Source organism: Hyaena hyaena, unplaced genomic scaffold (assembly GCF_003009895.1).
Source record: "Hyaena hyaena isolate Hyena2069 unplaced genomic scaffold, ASM300989v1 scaffold_63, whole genome shotgun sequence".
Lineage (NCBI taxonomy): Eukaryota > Metazoa > Chordata > Mammalia > Carnivora > Hyaenidae > Hyaena > Hyaena hyaena.
The window spans coordinates 2,400,668-2,420,676 of NW_024080695.1; the positions used below are offsets into that span (position 1 = coordinate 2,400,668).

The following is a 20,009-nucleotide window of genomic DNA, read 5'->3' on the forward strand; positions in this document are numbered from 1 at the left end:
GTGTGTGTGTGTGTCCTTCCCCTTTGCTTGCTTCTGATGACTCGATGGTTCTGTCTTTCCTCCACTTTGTACGGCGTCCCGATGGCGGCTCCTCTGAGCGGGAAGCCCACTGTGCTGTCCCGTGTGCTCTCGCTTTGGTCCTGGGGCCGTTGCCTTGTTTTCCGATGTGCACGGACCCAGGCTGCGGCCGTGCTGACATCGAGCGTGCCTTGCTAGCTGCCGGCCGATTGCGACATTGGGGGGTGGGGGGTGGGCAGCACTCATACCCCGAGGGGCTCCGTGGACCCTCCCCAAGCAGCTCCCAACGGGAGTCCATGACACCAGTCCCACTGGGAGACGACCGTTCTCGAGCAGAGCATTTGCACACGGCAAGGCACGCCCAGCCGCATCCCAGGGACACCCATGTGTAGCGCGCCCAAGGAAGGTAAGAGTGTGACACTCAACACAGCGGGCGCTCAATAAATGTTTGTTGAATTGAGATGCATTAAATTCAACGGGTATTTATTGAGCACCCACTCTGTGCCAGACGCTGTGTGGGGCGCCAAGGGGGGACCGAGAAGACAAGAGTGGCCCCTGCCCCCGAGAAGCACGCAAGGCGCTGAGAGAGGCGGGGACGCCAGCGGGAGCAAGCACACACGTGTCTCCTGCCACTGCCCGCCCGGAGCCTCTGAGGGCTAATGGGGAGGGGCCCCAGCTCATCCCACCCATGACACCATCAGCACATCTCACCTTGGGCTGAGCTCTTCATTCAGTGCTACATCCATCCCTCCACTGAACATATATTGAGCACCTACCATGTGCTGGGCACGGTGCTAGGCAGCGGAGAGGCAGAGGGGAGTGTGGTGCAGGGAAGGCGGAGAGTGAGCAGCAGGGACAGCAGTGGGACCCTCTCCTTCGTGACAGCGGCTCTCTGCTCGCACCGTCGCCCCCTCTGAAGGGGGTCTCAGGGAAATGCGTATTTTATTAGAGATTGCTTTTGTTTTCCTTTATCCTGCACCCAGGGTCCTGTCTGGACCGCGTGTATGGTGTGCCATGGCAGCAATGAACCTGGCTTGTGCACAGGGAAGGGGTGGCATTGAATGTCTCTTATAAGCAGAGGGTCCTGAGCCTTACAGGATGAGACTCACTGTCCCCAGAAGAACACGAGGTGACGCGAGCCCCCTTCCCCAGCCTGGACCCTGCAGACAGGCCTGCTGCCTGCTCTGGGCCCCATGATACTAGCCCCTCAGGCCCTGCCTTCTCCTTTGAGGTCCCCCACAACCCCCTCTGGGTGGTCAGGGGTACATCGGCATAAGACAAAACCCCAGCCGCCCAGAGACCCCGCCCAGAGGACTCAGGGACGCCTAGAAAGAGCCCAGCGCTTCTGAAGGAACAGGCCCTTCCTGAGTCCCCAGCACACGTGAGGAATGGAGGAAAGGGTCTGGTGGGAAAAGCTCTGCTTTGGAAACTGAGGCAGCACAGATGGTGGTCCCTGTGGCTTTAGTTTTTGTGTCCCCTTCTGTGTGTCCCTCCCTGTGGAGTCCCGTGTCTGATGGGACGTGATGGTCTGCCTGCCACCCGCCACTGTGGGGGGTCCCGGCCTGGGACCACTTCCCTGGGCCCCTCCCAGTGCCCACTGGGCATGGGGGTTAGGAGACAGGGCTCTGCTCCAGCTTTCCACGAGCTTGAGGCTGGGTCAGAAGTGCCCTTTTCTCCTGTCCCCCCGTCACTCCTCTGGAGTTTCAGGGTGGCAAGAATTGCTCCCTCGTTTCCTAGTCCATGACTGAAAGAGACACCCCGATGTGCCGTCTGCCCATCTCACGAGAGTACCTGCTTTACCTGTGCCCCGCGGCCCCCGGGGGTGGGATCCACAGACCTCAGGACTGAAGAATGACATCAGTGCCGCTTCCTCATTCGAGACAGGCCAGACCAGGCCCAGGGGGAGGGCGTGACCCACCCGACCTTCAGCAGATCCTCGCTGAGCACCTTGGATATTCGGGCACCGCTGTAGGTGGTGGGGGGATGTGGGGGGGGGGCTAGAGCAGAGGCTCAAAGAGGTGACACCCTGGCCCTGAGGAGCCCACCTGTTCCTGGGGTGGGGACTCAGACGGGAACAGAGTTAGAGGCTAAGTTCCATCAACGCCGTGCAGATAAGGAGGCCAGGAGGTTCTGGGGGCACTTTTCAACACAGCGGCCGGGGAAGGGGGTCCATATCTGAGCGAGACTCGCGGGGGTACGGGCTCGAACCAAGGGGACACTTGGAGGAAGCCCGGCCGGTTTGTGGGTGCTAAGGGGGCCCATGCGGTAGGGGTGAGGGCTGCATGTGCTGGGTCGTGGGGCGCTTGGTCACCCAGGGACGATGTCCAAATGGAGATGTGGTCCTGGAGATTCCCAGCAGAGCCCGACCTCATCAGGCCCGAGTGGGGGCACCGAAGACTTTATGAAGCCATTGCCGTCATCCAGGTTGGGGGGCAGCGTCTGGGAGGGTGTCCTGGGCGGGGGTCCTAGGGGCAGGTTCCTATGGGGAAGGTGTCATGGGGGGCTTCCCGGGGGAGCATCCTGGGGGAATATCCTAGGAGAGAGGGTCCAGGGGGGCGCTGGGGGGAGGTGTCCCCGGGGGTGTTCTAAGCGTCACGCACAGCGTGTACAAACGTGCGGAGGTGAGCAGCAGGGTGGCCCTTCGGGAAGCAGGAGGCCAGGGGAGGGGCAGGGCAGGGACGGGCCAGGACCGAGCTGGTCTGGGTGTGATCCGGGAAGCTTCTGTCTGCTGGGGATGGGCCGGCGGTGTAGGGCTGTGAGCCGGGGACCAGGCGCTCCGTTCTGTGTGTCTAAAACCAGAACAGACGGGCAGCTTTGCAGAGGACAGAATGGAGGCTGCCAGACCAGGAAACGAGGGATCGGGGTGTCCGCACAAGCATGGGGGAGCCCCTGGAGCGGTCTGAATGGCAGGGCCATGTGCGAGCAGTTAAGGATGTACGTGGCGGGGGACAGAATCTGGAATGACGCGGGGCCGCTTTGGCTCAGCAGTTGTTCGGAGAGCAGGGAAGAACGAGGGGAGCCCCGTTGAGCCGGAAGCCTGAACTTCCAGGCTGAGCTGCCCGGAGGCGGGCGGATGGGCCGGGGGCTCCAGAGAGGTGGGGGCTGGTAGCAGCGTGTCCGAGGGTCCTTGGCGCCCAGATGCGGGTGGGTAGCCTGAGAGCCAGGACCTGCCGCAGGCATGTGCCTGATCCACCCATGTTCCAGAGATTGCGGTGTGTTCTCCAGAGAGTCTGAGGCCCAGATACACTGTGATTCTGTGCGTCCCTCCGGGTCCTCCTCCTCTTTCCCATCTCTGCTGAATGCTGGGCAAAGGGGAGAGAAAGAGTGGGTGGGGGGGCAGGGCGCCGTGTCAGGGCAGAGGGAGACCCAGAGGAGCCGCCGGGGCCGGAGGGCACCAGGGCTGGGGAGGGGTCCGGGGAGGCCCGGGGGCGGCGAGCGGCCACCCTGGTGTGCAGAGGCTGCTGGGGAGGGCGTGGCCAGCCGGCTCTTTGGAGAAGACCCTGGCCTCCGGCTGCATGGACAGACCGCTGTCTTTCTCTGCTCGTGTCCAGTCCCCAGAAAGAGCAGTGGACACTCCAGATGTCACGGAGGGGAACTCGACCCAGAAAACACTGTGGGCCCCTGATTGGGAGAGACCACCCCTGGCTGCGAGAGTGGGGCACCCTTGGGCAGAGCTGGATGCGAGTTGGCTGGGGACTCTGCTTTTAGCAAATTGCCTTGTAGCTGCTCACTAGCGGCCTTGCCCTTTGGGACCAGACGGGTGTGGCCTCTGACTGGGGGGCAGGGGCGGGAGCTGAAGGCAGAGTGGGGTTCATGGAGGGGAGCCCATGTCTCAGGTCACATGTCTCAGGGCGTCCTTTGTCCCCCTCCTGATCTGCCTTAGGGCGTTGAAACACCCCCACCCAGCTGGAAGCTGTCTCCCCTCCCCCATCCGAGGCCGGGAGCACTTTATCAAGGACCCTCTGTGTGCTTTCTCCCCCGGGGATGGTTAGTTCCTGGGGCGCGGGTCCCGTGGGGATGTCCCCGTGCCTCCCTCCCTCACATGTATCAGCTTCTCGGTGCTCGCCAGTGCTGGGCACGGGGCCTCCCGGGCTACGCTGTCCCCTCTTCCTGGGACACGGGACTGCTCCTGGTGGGGGCGGGGGAGGGGAAGGACAGTGGCTGCCGCGGACACAGGCAGCAGCAGCGTCCCCGAGATCAGAGGACGAGCCGGCAGGGAGTGCTAGATCCGGATGCTGGTCCGCTCGGACGTGAGTCCCAGCTTGTCACTCGCCTTGTGACTTTGGGCACAAAAACGAACTTGTCTGCTTTTAAAATGGCCTTGTCTATAGAAATGGGGATGACCCAGGCTTCCTGGTCGGAGGCACCTGGGCTTTGGGGTCCCGCATCCTGTGACCTGAGCCTCGGGCAGAGCTCGGTCAAGTCCAAAGGCCCCCTCTCGCTGGCATCTGAGGCCTGGAGCTTGGGCCTCCTGTTCACGGTCGCTCGGGGCTGAGGGCAGTTCCAGCCCCGTCCCGGACGCAGACCTGTGCGGGGTCACGCAGCCGCAAGGTCACGGAGCCACATGTCCGTGGAAAGCCACCGTGGTTCTGGCAAAGCTGACGCAGATCTGCTCCGAGAAGCACCTGGCTGATGGGCTGTGGTGGAGACGCCCCGGGGCTGTGGCAGCCTTTCCAGCTGCATCCGGAGCAGCCACATCCCCTGAGGGGCCTCTCCTTGCAGACACTCTGACCTCTCAGAAGCCAGGAGACTCTGCTCGGGGCCCTGAGAGCGGTCCCCGCAGGAGGCCAAGGGAAAGGCTGCCACAGGTGGGCTTCCGAGAGGAGGTGGCAGGGGAGCCCATCTGGCGAGGACTTGGGGACCGGAGGGTGTCCAGCACCTACAGGGCTGATGAGACTCACAATCACCCAGCTGGCGCCTCGTCCCGGGGACAGCAGACCTGCCTTCTTTCAAATACACACGGCACGTACTCTTATGGCCACCCAGTGCCTTCTGACACGCACGTGCCTAAGAGACCCCCCCTCCAACTGCTAAACCCACACCTGGCGAGGCTGCTGGAGCAGGTGGGGTCACTGGTTCCTGAAGCCGCAGGTCCTAGGCTCTGGCCTTGGCATCTCTGCCAGCAGACCTTGACCTCATAGGGGTCATTTATTCTCACTGTTCCTCAGCTTCCTCACCTATAAAAGGGGGTTGTATGTAATGTGTAGGCTTATGAGGGTCAGGTGACGTCTCTGAAGGTGTGAGGGGACTTTTTAAACTGGTGACTCTCAACCCTGGCTGCACACGGGGTCACTGGGACCTCTAAAGTCTACTGACGGCTGGTCCCAGCCCCAGAGAGGCCGAGTTTGACGCGTCCACATGGCAGCCTGGGGGTGAGACTCCCCAGGGTCCACATGGCAGCCTCTACGGCTCCTGCTCGCCCCCAGCCCCACCCTCCGAAGCAATACAGCAGACAGATCACAGAACTCCCAGTGGTGGGAAGAAGGAGGTGGGCTGGCCAGGGATCCTGGGACTGGAGGGCAAATACAGGGCCCACGTCTCCCGCCTCCCATGCAGTGGCGCCAAGTGCTCTCCTGGCCATACCCGCAGATGTGCAGGGCTCCTGGCGGCCTGGAGGGTGGACCTGGGAAGCCCTCCTCACAGTGGCTGGCATCTCCCACGGCCACCTTGGGGCACAGAGCAACCAGGGAAACACAGGCAGTGCTGGCACCGGCTGGCCTCGCAGACCAGAAGAGCACTTGGACAGATGTTCCGAAAGCTAGCTTTTCCTCAAAAGCACAGCCCGTTGCAATTAGCCCATCTGCCAAACCCGAGCAGAGAGGCAGCGGCCTCTGCAGGAGGCTTTCCCAGGACCCGGCGTCCTCCGATGCGATGCCCCAGACGTCTGGGAGACAACAGGGAACGGCACTCCACTCCAAGAGCCATGAAGATGACAGTTTGGGTGAAAACAGGCAGCAAATATGACACCAAGAACTGGATGTCGGGGCGACTGGGGGCTCCGTCGGTTGAGCATCTGACTTCGCCTCATGTCACGACCTCGTGGTTCGCAAGGCTGAGCCCTGTGTTGGCCTTTCCGCTGTCAGCACAGAGCCTGCTTTGGATCCTCTGTCCCCCGATCTCTCTGCACCTTCCTGCTTGCTCTCTCTCTCTCTCACTCACACACACAAATAAATAAATATTTAAAAAAAGAACTGGATGTTGGGGCTCACAGACAAGGATTTTCAGGGCCAGCCATCAGAAAAGCACTCCAAGAAGCAAGTACAGATACTCGGGAAACAACCAAAAATTTTTTAAAAAGAGTCCAATGGAAATTCTAGAAATGAAAAATAAATCAAAATTTAAAAACCACCAGATGGATGCAATAACCGAATAGCAGAATATGACAGAGGAAAGTCAGTGGTCCTGTAGATGGGGCAGCAGAAGGCACCCAGGCTGAACAACAGAGAGAACACAGTGGAAGATAAATGAATGGAGCCTTGGAGACCTGCGGGGCAATATTTGTCGCATTGGAGTCCCAGAGAGAAGAGAGTGGGTTTGAAAATTCAAAGATATGGCTGAACTCTTACCAAATGTGGCAAAAGACATAAACCTGCAAGTTCCAGAAACTGTCTGAACCCCAAATAGGATAAATCCAAAGTAATTCACTCCAGAGCCCATCATAACTGAATTTCTGAAATCTAAAGACAGAGGGTCGAAAATCCTGAAAGCAGCCAAGACAGAAGGCAGACAGGGAAACGCCTGTCTAGAGGCAGTTCGTTTCTCATCAGAAACCACAGGGGCTGAAAGACAGTTGCTGTGAACGTGAATTCCATACTGGGGGAGCATATCCTTCGGGAATGAGTGGGAAATGAAGAAATTCTCGAAGCCAAACTAAGAACTTTTCACTAGCAGACGTTCTTTAAAGAATTACAGGAGGAAAGCGTCCAAGCAGAAAAGAAATGATGAAAAGACTTGGAACTTCCGAATGGAAAGCCCCTTGGAATAGGAAAAATGGGCTATTCTTTTCATGAGTTTCCAAAATCCTGTTTGATGGTTGAAGCAAAATTTCTAAGGTTATCTGCTATGGACGCTCAAGGTAGGTGGAATAAATACCTGTGACAGGTGTCATGAAAAAGAACAAGGTGGCCTCCGTGGAGGAGGGGTGCTGCGTGAGAAGTGGTAAGACAGAGTGGCGCATGACATCTGAGCACGGGACGTGCTTCCCAAACCATAGTGTCCATCAGAACGTCCCGGACGGCTTGTGAAAACACAGCTGGCTGGACCCCAGCCCCGGGATTCTGATGCCGTAGGTCGGGGGTGGGGCCTGAGAATTTGCTTGTGTAACCAGTTCTGGGTGAGGCTGATGCTGCTAGTCGGGGACCCCACCTTGAGAACTTTGCACCAGCCTCTTTGGCTGAGAGGGGGCTCCCATGTCTCAGTGGAGGGTCCCCCCGATCTTTGACCCCGCAGCCTCACACCCCCGAATGTGCCTGGCTCTGTGTAAATTAGGAGGGACCCCATCTTGCATTGCGAGGCTGAGTGCCCTCGGGTAGCGCCCCAACCCCGTCTCTGAGCCTCGATTCGCCTTCTGTGGAAAGGGAAACTAGTCGTTGACCTGGAGGAGGCTTGGGAGCTGCCGGGAGGAATGGGGAAGCGACTGTGGCTGGCCACTCGCCCCTCGCCCCAGTTTGTCTCCCCTTCCCCCCCCGTTTTGTACGTCAGAGTTCATGTAAAATCTCCGTGGCAAGAGGGCGCCTTTGCTAAAAGAAGTTGGAGCACCCTGCCCTCCATGTGGCTGAAGGCCCTTTCTGACCCACGTCCAGGGCCTTCCCACAGGCCTCCTGGGAGCAACCGAGTCCCCAGGATAGGTTCCCAGCCAAGGCGCAGGCTGCAGGCTTGCCTGTGTGCGCAGGGACCCACGCAGACGTGTGAGGGCTCCCAGAGACCAGCGCGCCTGGATAAGCATCCTTTGGTCAGAAGCAGGGCGGCCCTGGGGTGGGTGGGTGGACAGTTCTGGGCACGGCCCCCAGCTCACCTCTGGAGGCTCAGTCCTCCGCCCTTGGTCCTGTGCGCACGCGCCCACACACACTCACACACGTGCGCGCGCGCGCACACATACGGCCTCGTGAACCCTAGAGACGCACTCTGACGAGTGGCCTGGCGACTCCAGGGTGGGCGCTGGTGCCTGGGCAGCGGGGTGCCGGCCCGGTGCTGGGAGCCAGGACCCCTGAATAAGCAGATGTGGTCCCTGAGCTCTAAGGGCCCCCAAGGACCAGGGACAAGCCTCCTAAAGGTGCTTTTCCCTAGAGTGGGGGTGGCCAGGCTCTGGCCCTTGTCCTCGCCTCCAGGACGCACCCCACGCTCCCCTCTCAGCCAGAAGATGCTGCAGAGAGCCTGCGCGCTGCTCTGCCCAGATACGTGCTGCAGGGCTGGAACTGGGAGAGGCGGGCACAGCCCTTCCCCTGCAGGGGTCCTGACTCTGCCCCCGGCTCGGCCTGGGTGACCGATGGTGCCCAGGCCCGAGGCTGTCAGAGAACACAGGGGCCCACCGGGACCAGGGCCGGGCCCCGGGGTGTTCCTGGTGCCACAGGCGGGCTCGGGGACGTCACACCCTTGCCGGCTTCCTCCTCAGTCAGCGCCCTGGAGACAGAGGTCCTGACCGAGGCGGGGCGCGATCTTCAGGGCCCTCTCTGTGTGTCACTAGCCCTTCCTCCCCTGCCTGGCCGGGCCCGAGTGCGTGCGTGACAGAGCTGTGCTGTGTCTGTTTCAGGATTCCCCTATTCCAAATCTGACCCTCTCCCAGGACACGGGAAGAATGGCTTGGACCACCGGGTAGGTACTCGACCCCTCTCTGGCTCCCTGTACTAACCATCGCCTGCGTGAGCCTGAGCGCCTGTGGGGCCCGGGGACCCCTCCCACCCACCGCCTCTTGCCTGCTGCCCCCCCCGGTGGGGGCCGTGCTGCTGCTTCTACAGACCAGGGCCAGACCAGAACTGGGACACCCTCCCCTCCCTCTAAACCCAGTCCCCGGCTCCCAAGGAGACCTCAGTGTGAGGACAGGGGGGATGGGGGCCACCCGGAGCATTCAGATCCTCTGAGGCCCCTCCTGGCCCACGTCCTTCTGTGACCCAGAGCTAATTAGGAATCTTATAGAATCAACTAGTTCATGGTGACGTGAGTCAAGGACCTCCTTCCTGGGGTGTCTACCCTCACGACCGTCACCACTAGTGGTGTCGTTAACATCTGTGACCAGTAGCATCACCGTTATCGCAAGCGTCACCGCTTGCACCTGTGCTGATTACCAGATCCCACAGCGTGTCCTCCGCTTTCTCTGGCTGCCCCTCCCCCCCCCCCCCCCCCCCCCCCCCCCCCAGCTAAAGGCTGGTTTGATTTCCTCGTCCGGTTTTCCCAAACCTGGGACGTGGGAACGTGAGCCCAGATAGTCTGGCACCTGTCTTGTCCCCACGGAAGGTCTGGGCTCATTTTGTCTCTGTTCCTATGGCTTCACTAGTGCCCAGTGCGGCCCCCTGGGTGGGGCAGGTGTGATGGCACCCAGCCCCCCCGCAGCCCCAGGAGACCCGCGGTCAGGCTGCCTCTCCTCTGTCTGAGGACGTTTGTCTAAAACCAAGGCAAGTTATTCCGCAGAGAAGCCGCTGGGAAGCCGAGCCCCGGTGGTGCCCTGTCGTGGGCATGGCAGTCAGCGTATAACGTTGGGGACGGCCTCCTCTGGCCCCCCCGGGGCCACCTCACATCTGGGCTCCCAGGGACACATCCAAGAATAGGGACCCCATGGGCGTTTCCTCGGCCTCCTTTGTCTTCCTCGGGCTCTGCCCCACCCGCTGCTGCGTCTGTCCTGGGCCCCGGCCCCTCTGCATGGTTCGACTCTAGTGAACCCCCTCTTCCCACTAACTGCACCCCTGTTCTGCAACGGGCCAGCGCCGGGCCACGCATGCGGCATGCCTCTCTGAACTTCCTTCTAAGGATTGGACCCCCGCAGCACCAGGAGGTCTAAATCCTCAGGCTCGGGGTTAGCAGTCCTGAGGGGTGGGCGGCATCCCAGAATGTTCTCTGCACACCTGGGACAGCTGCCCTGTGACCAGGGGCCCAGGAGGGCAGTGGTCCCAGCCTGGACCATCCCCCCACATCCTGGGACTTGCCCTCATCAGGAGAGGAACTCTCTGCACTTCTGGTCTCGCATCATTGGCGCCTGGGCGCTACGTCCTCTGGGGAGATGCCCTCCTTGGTTTGAGCCGGACTGACTCGGACCGATGTCCCCGGCATCTGCAGAGAAGGCTGTGCTCTCCACACACCCACGCCCACCCCGGGAGAGCTGGGAACAGCTGATCCCGACGCCCCCGCACGGAGGCAGTGCTCCCTCCCTCTCCCACAGCCAGTGAGAGCAGAGGCCCGAGCCTTACAGGATCTAGAGCTGAGCCCTCTGTGGACGTTTCCCCCGCTGGCCTCGAGGGCGGGAAGCCTGTGCATCCTGCAGATGTGGGGGGCGGGGGTGGCAGTGACAAAGATAGAATTAGGCATCGTGGGAAGACTTTCAGCTTTTTACCTTGCTTACGTGGGAGGTCGGTGACTTTGCTTTGGGATTCTTTTTCCCTATGAAGTTTCTTCCTGTTTTTTTTTTCCTTTTTAAATGGTCTTTTTAAGACTTTTACATAATGTAATTTTGTGCCTGTTTCTCAGCGGGAAGGCCAGATCATTGAGCTTTCTAATGAGCAGGCTTTTACTGGACAGCCGTGCTCGACACCTGGATGTGGTCACCCACCACTGTCTGTGGCCCGCAGTGCTCACGGGCCACTTGTCAGGGTGTTTCTGGTGTGCCTCTACTTCCAGAAAAGATTCTAGGTGGCCTGAATGAAAAAGACACAGGAGCACTCAGACCAAAAACCCATGACCACCAATCACAAAGGAGCCGAGGAGGAAAGCATAAAAGAAATTATATACCAGAATTATATAAGAAACAGAAGAGCCTGCTGTAATAAAAAACTATTAAAACTTAGCACTGAGCTTCCTAGTAGCCAGGGCAAAGAGGCAAACAGGAGTGGCCATCTGGTTCTCATTGTCTGATGGAAAGAAGGAAATCAAGTCCATCGGGGGGAGACAGAGGTTTCTAGTTCTTGCTTTGAGAAGGACTGGTCACAAGGGGCTGTCACCACAAGTGTCCCAGAGCTCAATAAAATATCCTGATAACCAGCCTGTCACAGAGCCTTACTTGGCTCATTTCTGTGGAATAAATAGGGCAATAGCCACTCACTGTGGACAGCCCTGTGGACGTGGCGGGTAAATCCCAATGTGCCACCTGGTCTGTTATTAGGAGAACTACCACTGCCACCCGAAGGCAAATATGAACAGACTGAATTCTCCGACTAGAAGGCAGAGGCTGTCGGATTGTAATCATAACGTGAAGAGGGGGCGCTAGTGTGTGAGGACCCACATTATCACACAGGTATTGCCTTCGTACACTTAAATGCAGCAAGCTCCGTGGCAGTACCGGAGACCTTGATAAATAACACAAGGCGGTAGTAGGCACTTTGAACATGGCTTTTGAAATCAGACGTGTGAATCTGTTAAACAGAAAAAGAGTGAAAAGTGCATGGTGCAATTGAATAGCGCAAACGGCAAGCCCCTCTGATAGATACATGGAGGAAAGTCTGTATCCTTGGAATCAGGCGTTCACGTGTCCATCAAGCATTTGCACAAATGTTTGTGTACCGGGAAAACCTTAACGAAGAGGTATCGTGTTTTCCAGCTGTGACACTGGAAAGCTCACGTGCGGTAGTCACAGCCCCCAGTTAGCTCCCGGCTCTGCCACCAGCAACGGGTGTGTCCTTGGGCGAGCCACTTACAGGTCCTGAGGCTCTCCTTCCTGGTCTGAAAGCATTACCCTTCCCCCTTAAGGTCACGCGAGGACCAATGACCGTTAAAACAGGCGAAGCCGTCTACCTAAGCTCCGTGGCATGGTTCCCACGCGAGGAATCGTTGTTAAGCCAAGCCCCCTACCCTTCTTACTTTCTTACCCCCACACGGGGGTGCTGACTCTAGTGGCTCATTGCAACATGAGTTTTAGCAAGAAAATAACAATGGCCACCGAACAGCCGCCATTCCGGTCCTACCGCTAACACTTCCGGTGTCAGGTTTTGAGAAGCAAAGACACGAGTTACGATGTTTCTAGTTCTGTGTATTTGCTGTAGGATCTCGGGCTCCTTGCTGAACCTCTCTGAGCCTTGCCCGTTACATGAGTGTGATGACCCCCATCTCCTAGGCTCGCAGCAAAGGTTGTAGACTCTGTCATCTGTAGGGCAGCTGGCCGGCAGGAAACACCCGCCAATGGGAGAGGTTAATAATTTGTTGCTTTTAAATTCCCTGGGGCCTCAGCGGAGGGCTGTAGGGGAATCGGCCAGGGAGGTGCCTGTTGGCGCTGGGTTCCCGGGGCTCCCCTGGCCACCCCACCTATTGAGGAGTAGCCACAAGGTCCCTGGCACCAGGGAGGGCTTGAAGACCTCAGGCACTTGGAGGACCACGGGGAGACTGCCCCTCCCCCACTCTGGACGGACCCAGGCTCCCCCCCCCCCCCCCCCCCCCCCCCCCGCGGAAGATGCCTTCCCGTCTCTCCTGGGAGACTCTGTCTTGTCTCAGAGCCTGGCCGACCAGAGGAAGCCAGCTGGGAAAGGGGTCTCCCCTTGCCCAGGGCGGCGGCGGCGGCCCGTGATGCGGGACAGCGGGCACTAGGGGGAGGCATTTGTCTTCCGCCTCACAGGCCAGAGGGGCGAAGGCAGATGGACACGGGTTTGCCTCGGTTACGCAGGAAGAGGTGCCCCGCCCCCCTCCCCCGCTCCCCCCCCGGCCAGACAGGCGCCCCTGGAGGTGCTTCTCGTATCCTGAGAAAATGTCTCAGAAATTGCTCTTGAAAACCCCTAAGGAGAATTATTCTGTGACGGTCGTTAAAGGCAGTGGCGGTGAAGGCACCTGGCTCAGGGTCCCCAGGGTGAGATGAGGCGAGGCCAGCGAGGCACTTGCCAAACAACTCAATAATCAAAGTGTCTTTTTTTAAAGATAGTGACTGATCCTAGAGGTTTTTGATTATTGAGAAGGCGCCAGCAGGGGAGGGGCAGAGAGGGAGAAAATCCCAAGCAGGCTCCGCTCTGTCAGCACAGAGCCTGACACAGGGCTCGAACCCATGAACCGTGAAATCATGACCCGAGTTGAAATCAAGTTAGAGACTCAACTGACCAAGCCATCCAGGCGCCCCTGATGCATCTGATGTATCTTTTAAAATCCAGATTAATTTGCGGTGAAGAAAACACCAAATATTTCAGGAGAGACTGGCTCCAGGCCCCCACTCGCGGGCTCACCTGACCCAGCACCCCTGTTTCCCGTGTGGGGAATGAAGGGCTCTCGGGGCTGGTCTCTGCCCCCGGGCCCGTCCCTCGATTGTCGCCCTTCTGCTGGAAGGCAGCAGTGCTGAACGGGCTCTCCTGCGGCGACGCGGGCATCTCCCCTCCGACACAGGCCTCCCTTGAAAGTTAACCCCTGACCCGGGTGATTCTGGAAGGGCTGTCCGAGAGCGCCTGGCCTGTGTCAGACCCCATGTAGGTGCCGGGCCTGAGGACCCCGTGTTCTTCGGGCAGGAGGCGGGGGTAGGGACACTGGGGCTCAGCGCCCACCTTGCGGCCCAGACCCTCCTCGGCGGTTTGCAGGATGCGTTTCTCAGGCGGGCTTGGGTGGTCGTGATGCACTGAAATGGCAGCTTACCGATGAATGCCGTGAAACAGGGAGGGTGGCCCGCGTTTGCCGAGCGTCACCACGGAGTGCCATTGCCGGTCACAGCCAGAGGCAGGGCTCCGTCCAGGGGCCGTGCAGACCCGGCCCACAGGAGCCCTGGGGCCCACAGGGTCTGGTCTCCACGCTGTGCGCGGCCCCGGGAGCAAGTGTGCGGGCGTGGATGGGAGGGCGGCAGGAGAGCCGGGCCAGGCAGGGTCCGCGCGGGCCTGGAAGGGGCGGGAGGACCTTCCGGAGCCCCCGGCGCCAGCGCCGGGGGCTCCGGGCCGCCCACCCTCCTCCCGCCCGGGCCGGCACCACCCAGGCGCGCCCGCCGGCCCCTACAACCTGCCTCCTGCCGCCCTCTCTCTTTCTCTTCCAGAACGCCAATCTGGCCCCTTGTGGAGCAGACCCGGATGCCGGCTGGGGCACGCGAGGTACAGGGGCAGGGGTCACTTACACGGTCCCGCAAGTGTCGTCCTGACCTGGGTCCCTCCAGGGCCAGCTGGCGAAAGGCTCCGAGCATCGTGGGGTGGGGGGAGCAGGGGCATCTTGTGTCCACTCAAGGAGCACTTTACCTCCATTCTCAGGTTACTGAGGTGCTCCCCGCACTCCTGATGCTCCCCTCCTGCCTCAGGTGCTCCCTCACTGCTCTTCTCTCTCCGCCTCAGATTCCCCCTCTCTCCTACCTGGGGTGCTCCCCTCTCTCCTGGTGGTGCTCCCCTCTCTCCTGGTGGTGCTCCTGCCTCAGGTGCTCCCCTCCTGCCGCAGGTGCTCCCCTCCTGCCGCAGGTGCTCCCTCTCGGTGCTCCCTCTCGGTGCTCTCTTCCCTCATCTTAGGTGCCCCCCACCGGAGGTGCTCCTCTCTCTCCTGGTAGTGCTCCCCCGTCTCAGGTTCCCCCCTGGTGCCCTTCTCTCCCCCCTCAGATGTCCCCTCCCCCACCTCAGGCCCTCCCTTCTCCGCATCCTGGAGAACAGCCTGATGTGTCACTCTGGTCCCTCGGGGAGAGGTCTGTGCTGGAGAAAGCACCCAGCGCCAGCACTGAGGCCAAGCCAAACAGCCACGGCTAAATTTCGTGGCCTGAGGGCGGAAGTCACAGCAGAGAGCCTCTGGGGTCTGAGTCGAATGGATTTGGGTCTCACCCTTGCGTCCTGCCCTTGCTGGCTGTGTGGCCTCCCGGGGTTCAAACTCGGAGGCTGGTGCTCATACCGCAGGCGCCGGAGCGGGGGCCTCTGCTAACTCGGAGCCCATCCTGCTCGGGGCCACCCCGAGGGTGACGGGGAGCGTGCCCTCGTGGGCTGGTCCACAACAGACCGAGGGGCATCGGTGTCACAGCCGGCCCCTCCATGGGCCCCCAAGCCCCGGGCTCAGACGTGGTGGGTCAGGATGTCGTGTGGCATGCTGGGAAATTTGGGGACTGGCCCCTGTCACCCAGGCCCTTGCTGGGGCCTCCCTCCCGAGACCAGCTGGGGGCCCCGTCTGCCTTCTGTGGGTTCTACGTGGTCCCAGACGCCCTCCGGTCCATACGAGCTGATTCTTTGACGTGATGATTTCAGTTTGTCAGAGAAGCATCTTTTAAAAAGTGCACGGAGCTCAGTGGTGGGGGAGGGTGTGTGGGGTCAGGAAGGTCAGACAGGAAGAGGCTGAGCGCTCAGACCCCGTAGGCTCTGTAGTGCCCCCCAAATGTCTACCCCGGGATGCCCGCTCCACAGGTGGGTAAACCGAGGCAGGCAGCTCTCTCGGGTGGCCCGGACCGCCGGGCAGACGGTACCACGTCCCGGGAACACAGCGCCGCGTCCATCTCCCAGTCTGGCCTCCAGCCTCCCGACCGTGCCTCCTGCTCTCGGGACCCTCCGGAGAATCTGCTCCCTGGGGGACTAGAGCCCCGCGTGCAGGCTGCGGGGGTGGGGAGGGGGCCCAGGATGGGAGGCTGCTTCCGCCTTCGGGGTGAGTCCCCACGCTTTCTCAACCGCCACCTGTGGCCTCTGCTCTCTCTCTTACAGAATACAAGGTAAGAGGGGCCGCCCGCTGCCGGCCGACCGCCTGGCGCCGCGCCGCACCTGCGCAGGTTAAACGCTCCTTTTGTTGTGTTTCCTATGAAATGTGTGTGTCAGATGCGGACGCAAGTATGTATCTCCCCGTGGGCCTTGGGCTCCGCGCTTCCGTCCCGGCTCGCGCCTGCTTCCCGGGGTGAACCTGGGCTTTCTTCTCCCCGCAGATCTACCCCTATGACGCCCTCATTGTCACAAACCGAATTCGCGTGAAGCTGCCCAGGGACGTGGACCGGACCAGACTGGAGGTAGGAGGGCCTTTCTGGTAGGGACGCTCGTTGTGGCTGGGCGACGTGCACACTCCTGTCCGCGACATCAGCCCTCACCCCGTCGCGTGCTCCCGCGGCGGGCTCAGGGCCAGGGCCCCGCGTTGTTTGAAAGGCTGCAGAGCGCGGGCCCCAGCAGAGACGGCTCTGTCCGCTGTTCGTACCTGTGCTAAGTCAGTGGTGTCCGTCTTCCCCCCCAAACCCTGATGTTGACACGATTGTCGTGATCCACGGCATGTGACCACGTTCACACCGATCTAGAGTAATAAGCTGATCTGTCAGGAGCAGGTATAGGTTTAAAAGACTTAACAGGATGTCAGCACGGAGTAGGTAGTTGGATGACCTTTGCTGAGCACTTGCTATGAGCCCTGGTCCTTAGTACTTAATCCCCACGATTGTCCTACAAAGTAATTAACATCCACGCAGTGAATGTCACCGCCTGAGCCCTGTCACGAATGTTTCGTGGCTTTTTAATGTCCGTTCTTTTGGAAGCGCGGGGTCTGGAGGCTCCTGAAGGCCCAGGGCCGGCCTGCCCCATCTGTGCCCCAGAGCCGGGCACAGAGTAGGTCCCGGGAGCGTCTCAGGTGTAGCAAATGTGCGGCCGACGTCAGACCCGCCAGACGGCCCATCTGGGAGGGAGCGGCGGGGACTCGGACGCAGCTGGGGAGCACCCAGCGACCCCCGTGGGCTCAGCAAGGCTGCCAGGAGAAGGGCAGGGGGGTGTGGAGGATGGGCACCCAAGATGGGCGGGTGTGCCCTGGGTGAGAAGGGAGCCCTCCTGGTGGCACTGACGGGGCACAGACCTCCATGCGCTAACCGGTCTTGATTGACAGCCTATACGATGGAGACGCTGCTGTGTACCGGTTGGCTCCCTGCGCTCCTCTGCCAGGGCCCGGCATCGCACGGCGGGGGGATGGTGGTGACGAGGAGGGCTACGGGGACGCCGGAGTGGCTGCAGCCTTGGACGGAGGCACATCCGTGTCGACCCCGTCTGTCACAAGTGGTGGGAGCCTACCCAAAGTGACTTAGGGAAAAAGGGGTTAGCAGCTTATAGGGCTGATGGGCCCCTTCAAGGGTGGCTCGGTCACGTCTCAGGACCAGTGTCTTTCCTGCAGTCGCTTCCTCTGTGTCAGTTGTCCTGGTCGATAGACAGACTTTGACCTCACCTCCCCCAGGCTCAGAGTCTGCAGAGAAGGGATCGGGGCACCCGGTCTCTCTCTCGCCTTCCTTCTCTCTCTCCCTCTCTCTCCGAAGTCCTAGCCAGGCCTCATCTCCACCTCTGGGTGGGTGATCAGACCACCCTGAATCAGCCAGCTTGTCCCGGGGACTGGGGTGTCCCCTCTGGCCAGGCTTGGCTGGGGGTCCTGGAGCGGGGGGATGGGTCCGAGCTCTGGGACCTGGGTCCTACGGTTAGGGCCCCACCGAGGCAGCAAGCGCCCACCTGCAGTGCGGTGGGGGCGCTGGGGCTGGGGAGGAGGGGCAGATGGCCCAGCGAGCCCACGGACGCCGCAGTGGGGCAGCTCGGTGAATCCACCAGCTCCTGCCGTCGTCCAGGGCATCGTGCCGGTCAAAGGACCTCAGCGGAAGGACACAGGAGCTCTCGAGGAGACTGTCCCTTTAGCAGGAGGGATGTTACCACAGCAAAAGGAAGACCTGTGAAAATTCTAACCCATTGGGATACGCTCAGGCGGTCCGTGGGGTCAGGGGGACGGGCAGTCGGCCGGGAGCCGCGGGGCCCCCAGTCCCTGGTGCGGCTCCGGCTCGCAGACGCTGTCAGAGAGCAGTGCACGCACGGTGGCCGGGGACGCAGGAGGGCCCCTCACACTGCGGGGGTGCCTGCCGTGGGGAAGGCGGGGCCCCAGGCAGCCTCGACTCCCCACTTTCTCTGCAGTGGACACGCCCTTGGGTCCTGCTGAGTGGAGTCCTTGATAATTGTGCGGTCACGTCCCCAGCCTGCAGGGTTCCTGTTTGCTGCGCCTCTTCGTTCCTTAAAAGGCCAAGCCCTGTGGGCTGGTGGCTCTCACCACAGAGCTGACTGAGCTCAGAGCAGGAGGCCCGGGGCTCCTGGCTCAGCCGCGGCCCTGGGACCAGGAACCTGGGGGTCAGGAGCCCGTTAGGACCCGCTCTTTCCCACTTTAAATGTCACCCGCCTCCCTTTGCTTTTTATTAAATATGGGACGAAAGGTGCAAAATCGCGGCTAATACCTATAAAGATTTCCTCTTAACAGACTCTGGGGACTGGGTAACGGGTTTAATCATCCAGTCTCCAAGAACACACCCAGGGGTGCGTCTCTGCAATCATTCTTGTCCTTGTCTGAGCCGAGCCAGGAGGCAAACTGGAAATGTTACCACACGTGGGACGCATCCCACATTCTTCGGGGCCCGGAGCTGGGAGGTGAGTCAGGAGTGCAGTTAGGAGGGGCCACATCCCCCAGGACACAGGGGGCGCTGATGTTTCTATGTCAAGGGAGAGAGCTGTATTTATTTTTATGTTTTTCATGTTTATTTTATTTGAGGGGGGGAGAGAGAGAGACAGCGTGAGCAGGGGAGGGGCAGAGAAAGGAGACACAGAACCCAAAGCAGGCTCCAGGCTCTGAGGTGTCAGCACGGAACCCAACGTGGGGCTCGAACTCATGGGCAGTGAGATCCTGACCTGCGCTGAAGTCGGACGCTCCACCGCCTGAGCCACCCAGGCGTCCTGAGCTTAATTTTTGGTGTAAAAACAACTTCTAACCCCTGTAGAACTCCAGAAACACACAAAGAAGAACTCAGGCATCACACGGAAATCCCCCAACGAGTCATAACTCCTATTAACTCCATGGTGGACACGTTTCCGGAAATCTCTTTTTGCATAAATACCCAGGACGGCCGACTCCTATTTCTGATAAGTAGGTTCACACTGTGGACGCAGGGTGGTATCGGCCTTTTTTCTTCTAGATTTGATGTGAACGTTTTCCGTGCCAGATATCGTGGATCTGCTCGTCCTTTTAAAGGCCCGTTTGGTGGCCCCACGTCCCCACATGGGGGGCTCCGGAAGGCTAGGCTGTGGAGCGGCAGACGTGGCTTCTGCTCACACCCCGCGAGCTGGGGTCACGTGGCCACGCTCCATGGGAGGCAGGCTGGGCGGGCCGTGTGCCCAGCAAGAGGAGAGGGTGGGTTTGGGTGGACGGCTGATGAGCCCAGCACATCTCTGTAGAGTCGGTCTCCGGAAGGCAGACTCTCTGTCAAACTCTCGACCCTTCCTGCCAGAGCGCTCGCTGACTCTTTCACTCATCCGGCGAGTGTGTGCCAAGCACTGAGCCGGGAGGCAGGATGAGCAAATCCCGGCGCGAGCTTTGCCCTCTCACCCTCAGCCTGACAGGGAGACAGAATCAACCAACTGAGAACCCAAATGAGTGTTTATACACCAACATAAGGGCTTTAAGGAATATGGGCCTGTGAGCCTTTTAAAATGGGTAAAAGTTAACCGGATGTAGTAAGTGTGGTGTGCGTATAGGTGTGTGTGCATGTTTGTGCGTGTCTGTAAGGTGGGGGAGGCACACAGGAAGAGAATTCCAGGAAGAGCAGACTGTGTGTGCAAAGGCCCTGGGGCAGGAGGAAGGAGGGGTTACTTCGGAAAGAACTGTAAGGAGGCTAAGTTGGCTGTGCCTGAACAGGGTGCAGGTACGTGTGGGGCGGGCCTTAAGGGCCCTGGGCCGTGGTAAACAGTTCGGACTTCAGTCTTAAGGGCGGTGGCTTTTAGGTTGGAGGACTGTGTGATTAGGTTTGTCATTTAAAACCTCAGCGAGGCAGCTCTACGAGGCCTGGATTGGCTCTGTGGATGCCAACGTTTAAGAGACGATCGGGTCACCCAGGCAAGACATGCGGGCATATTGGTGAGGCTCGTGGCAGTGCCAAGGTGAGAAGTGGGTGCTGTGGGGGTTTG

General features: G+C 60.1%; 1 protein-coding gene across 11 annotated transcripts in view; it reads left to right on the forward strand.

Moving 5' to 3' along the window:
* Nucleotides 1-20,009, forward strand: part of ABLIM2 (actin binding LIM protein family member 2) — an 84,824-nt gene that overhangs the window by 55,307 nt on the left and 9,508 nt on the right. For 7 of the 11 annotated variants that reach the window (XM_039232101.1, XM_039232097.1, XM_039232099.1 and 4 more), the window contains 4 exons: nt 8,768-8,829; nt 14,150-14,204; nt 15,771-15,778; nt 15,986-16,066. In XM_039232101.1, the coding sequence (XP_039088032.1) occupies nt 8,768-8,829; nt 14,150-14,204; nt 15,771-15,778; nt 15,986-16,066 (206 nt within the window). The other 4 variants (XR_005528430.1, XM_039232100.1, XR_005528432.1 and 1 more) reach the window with 4 other exon arrangements.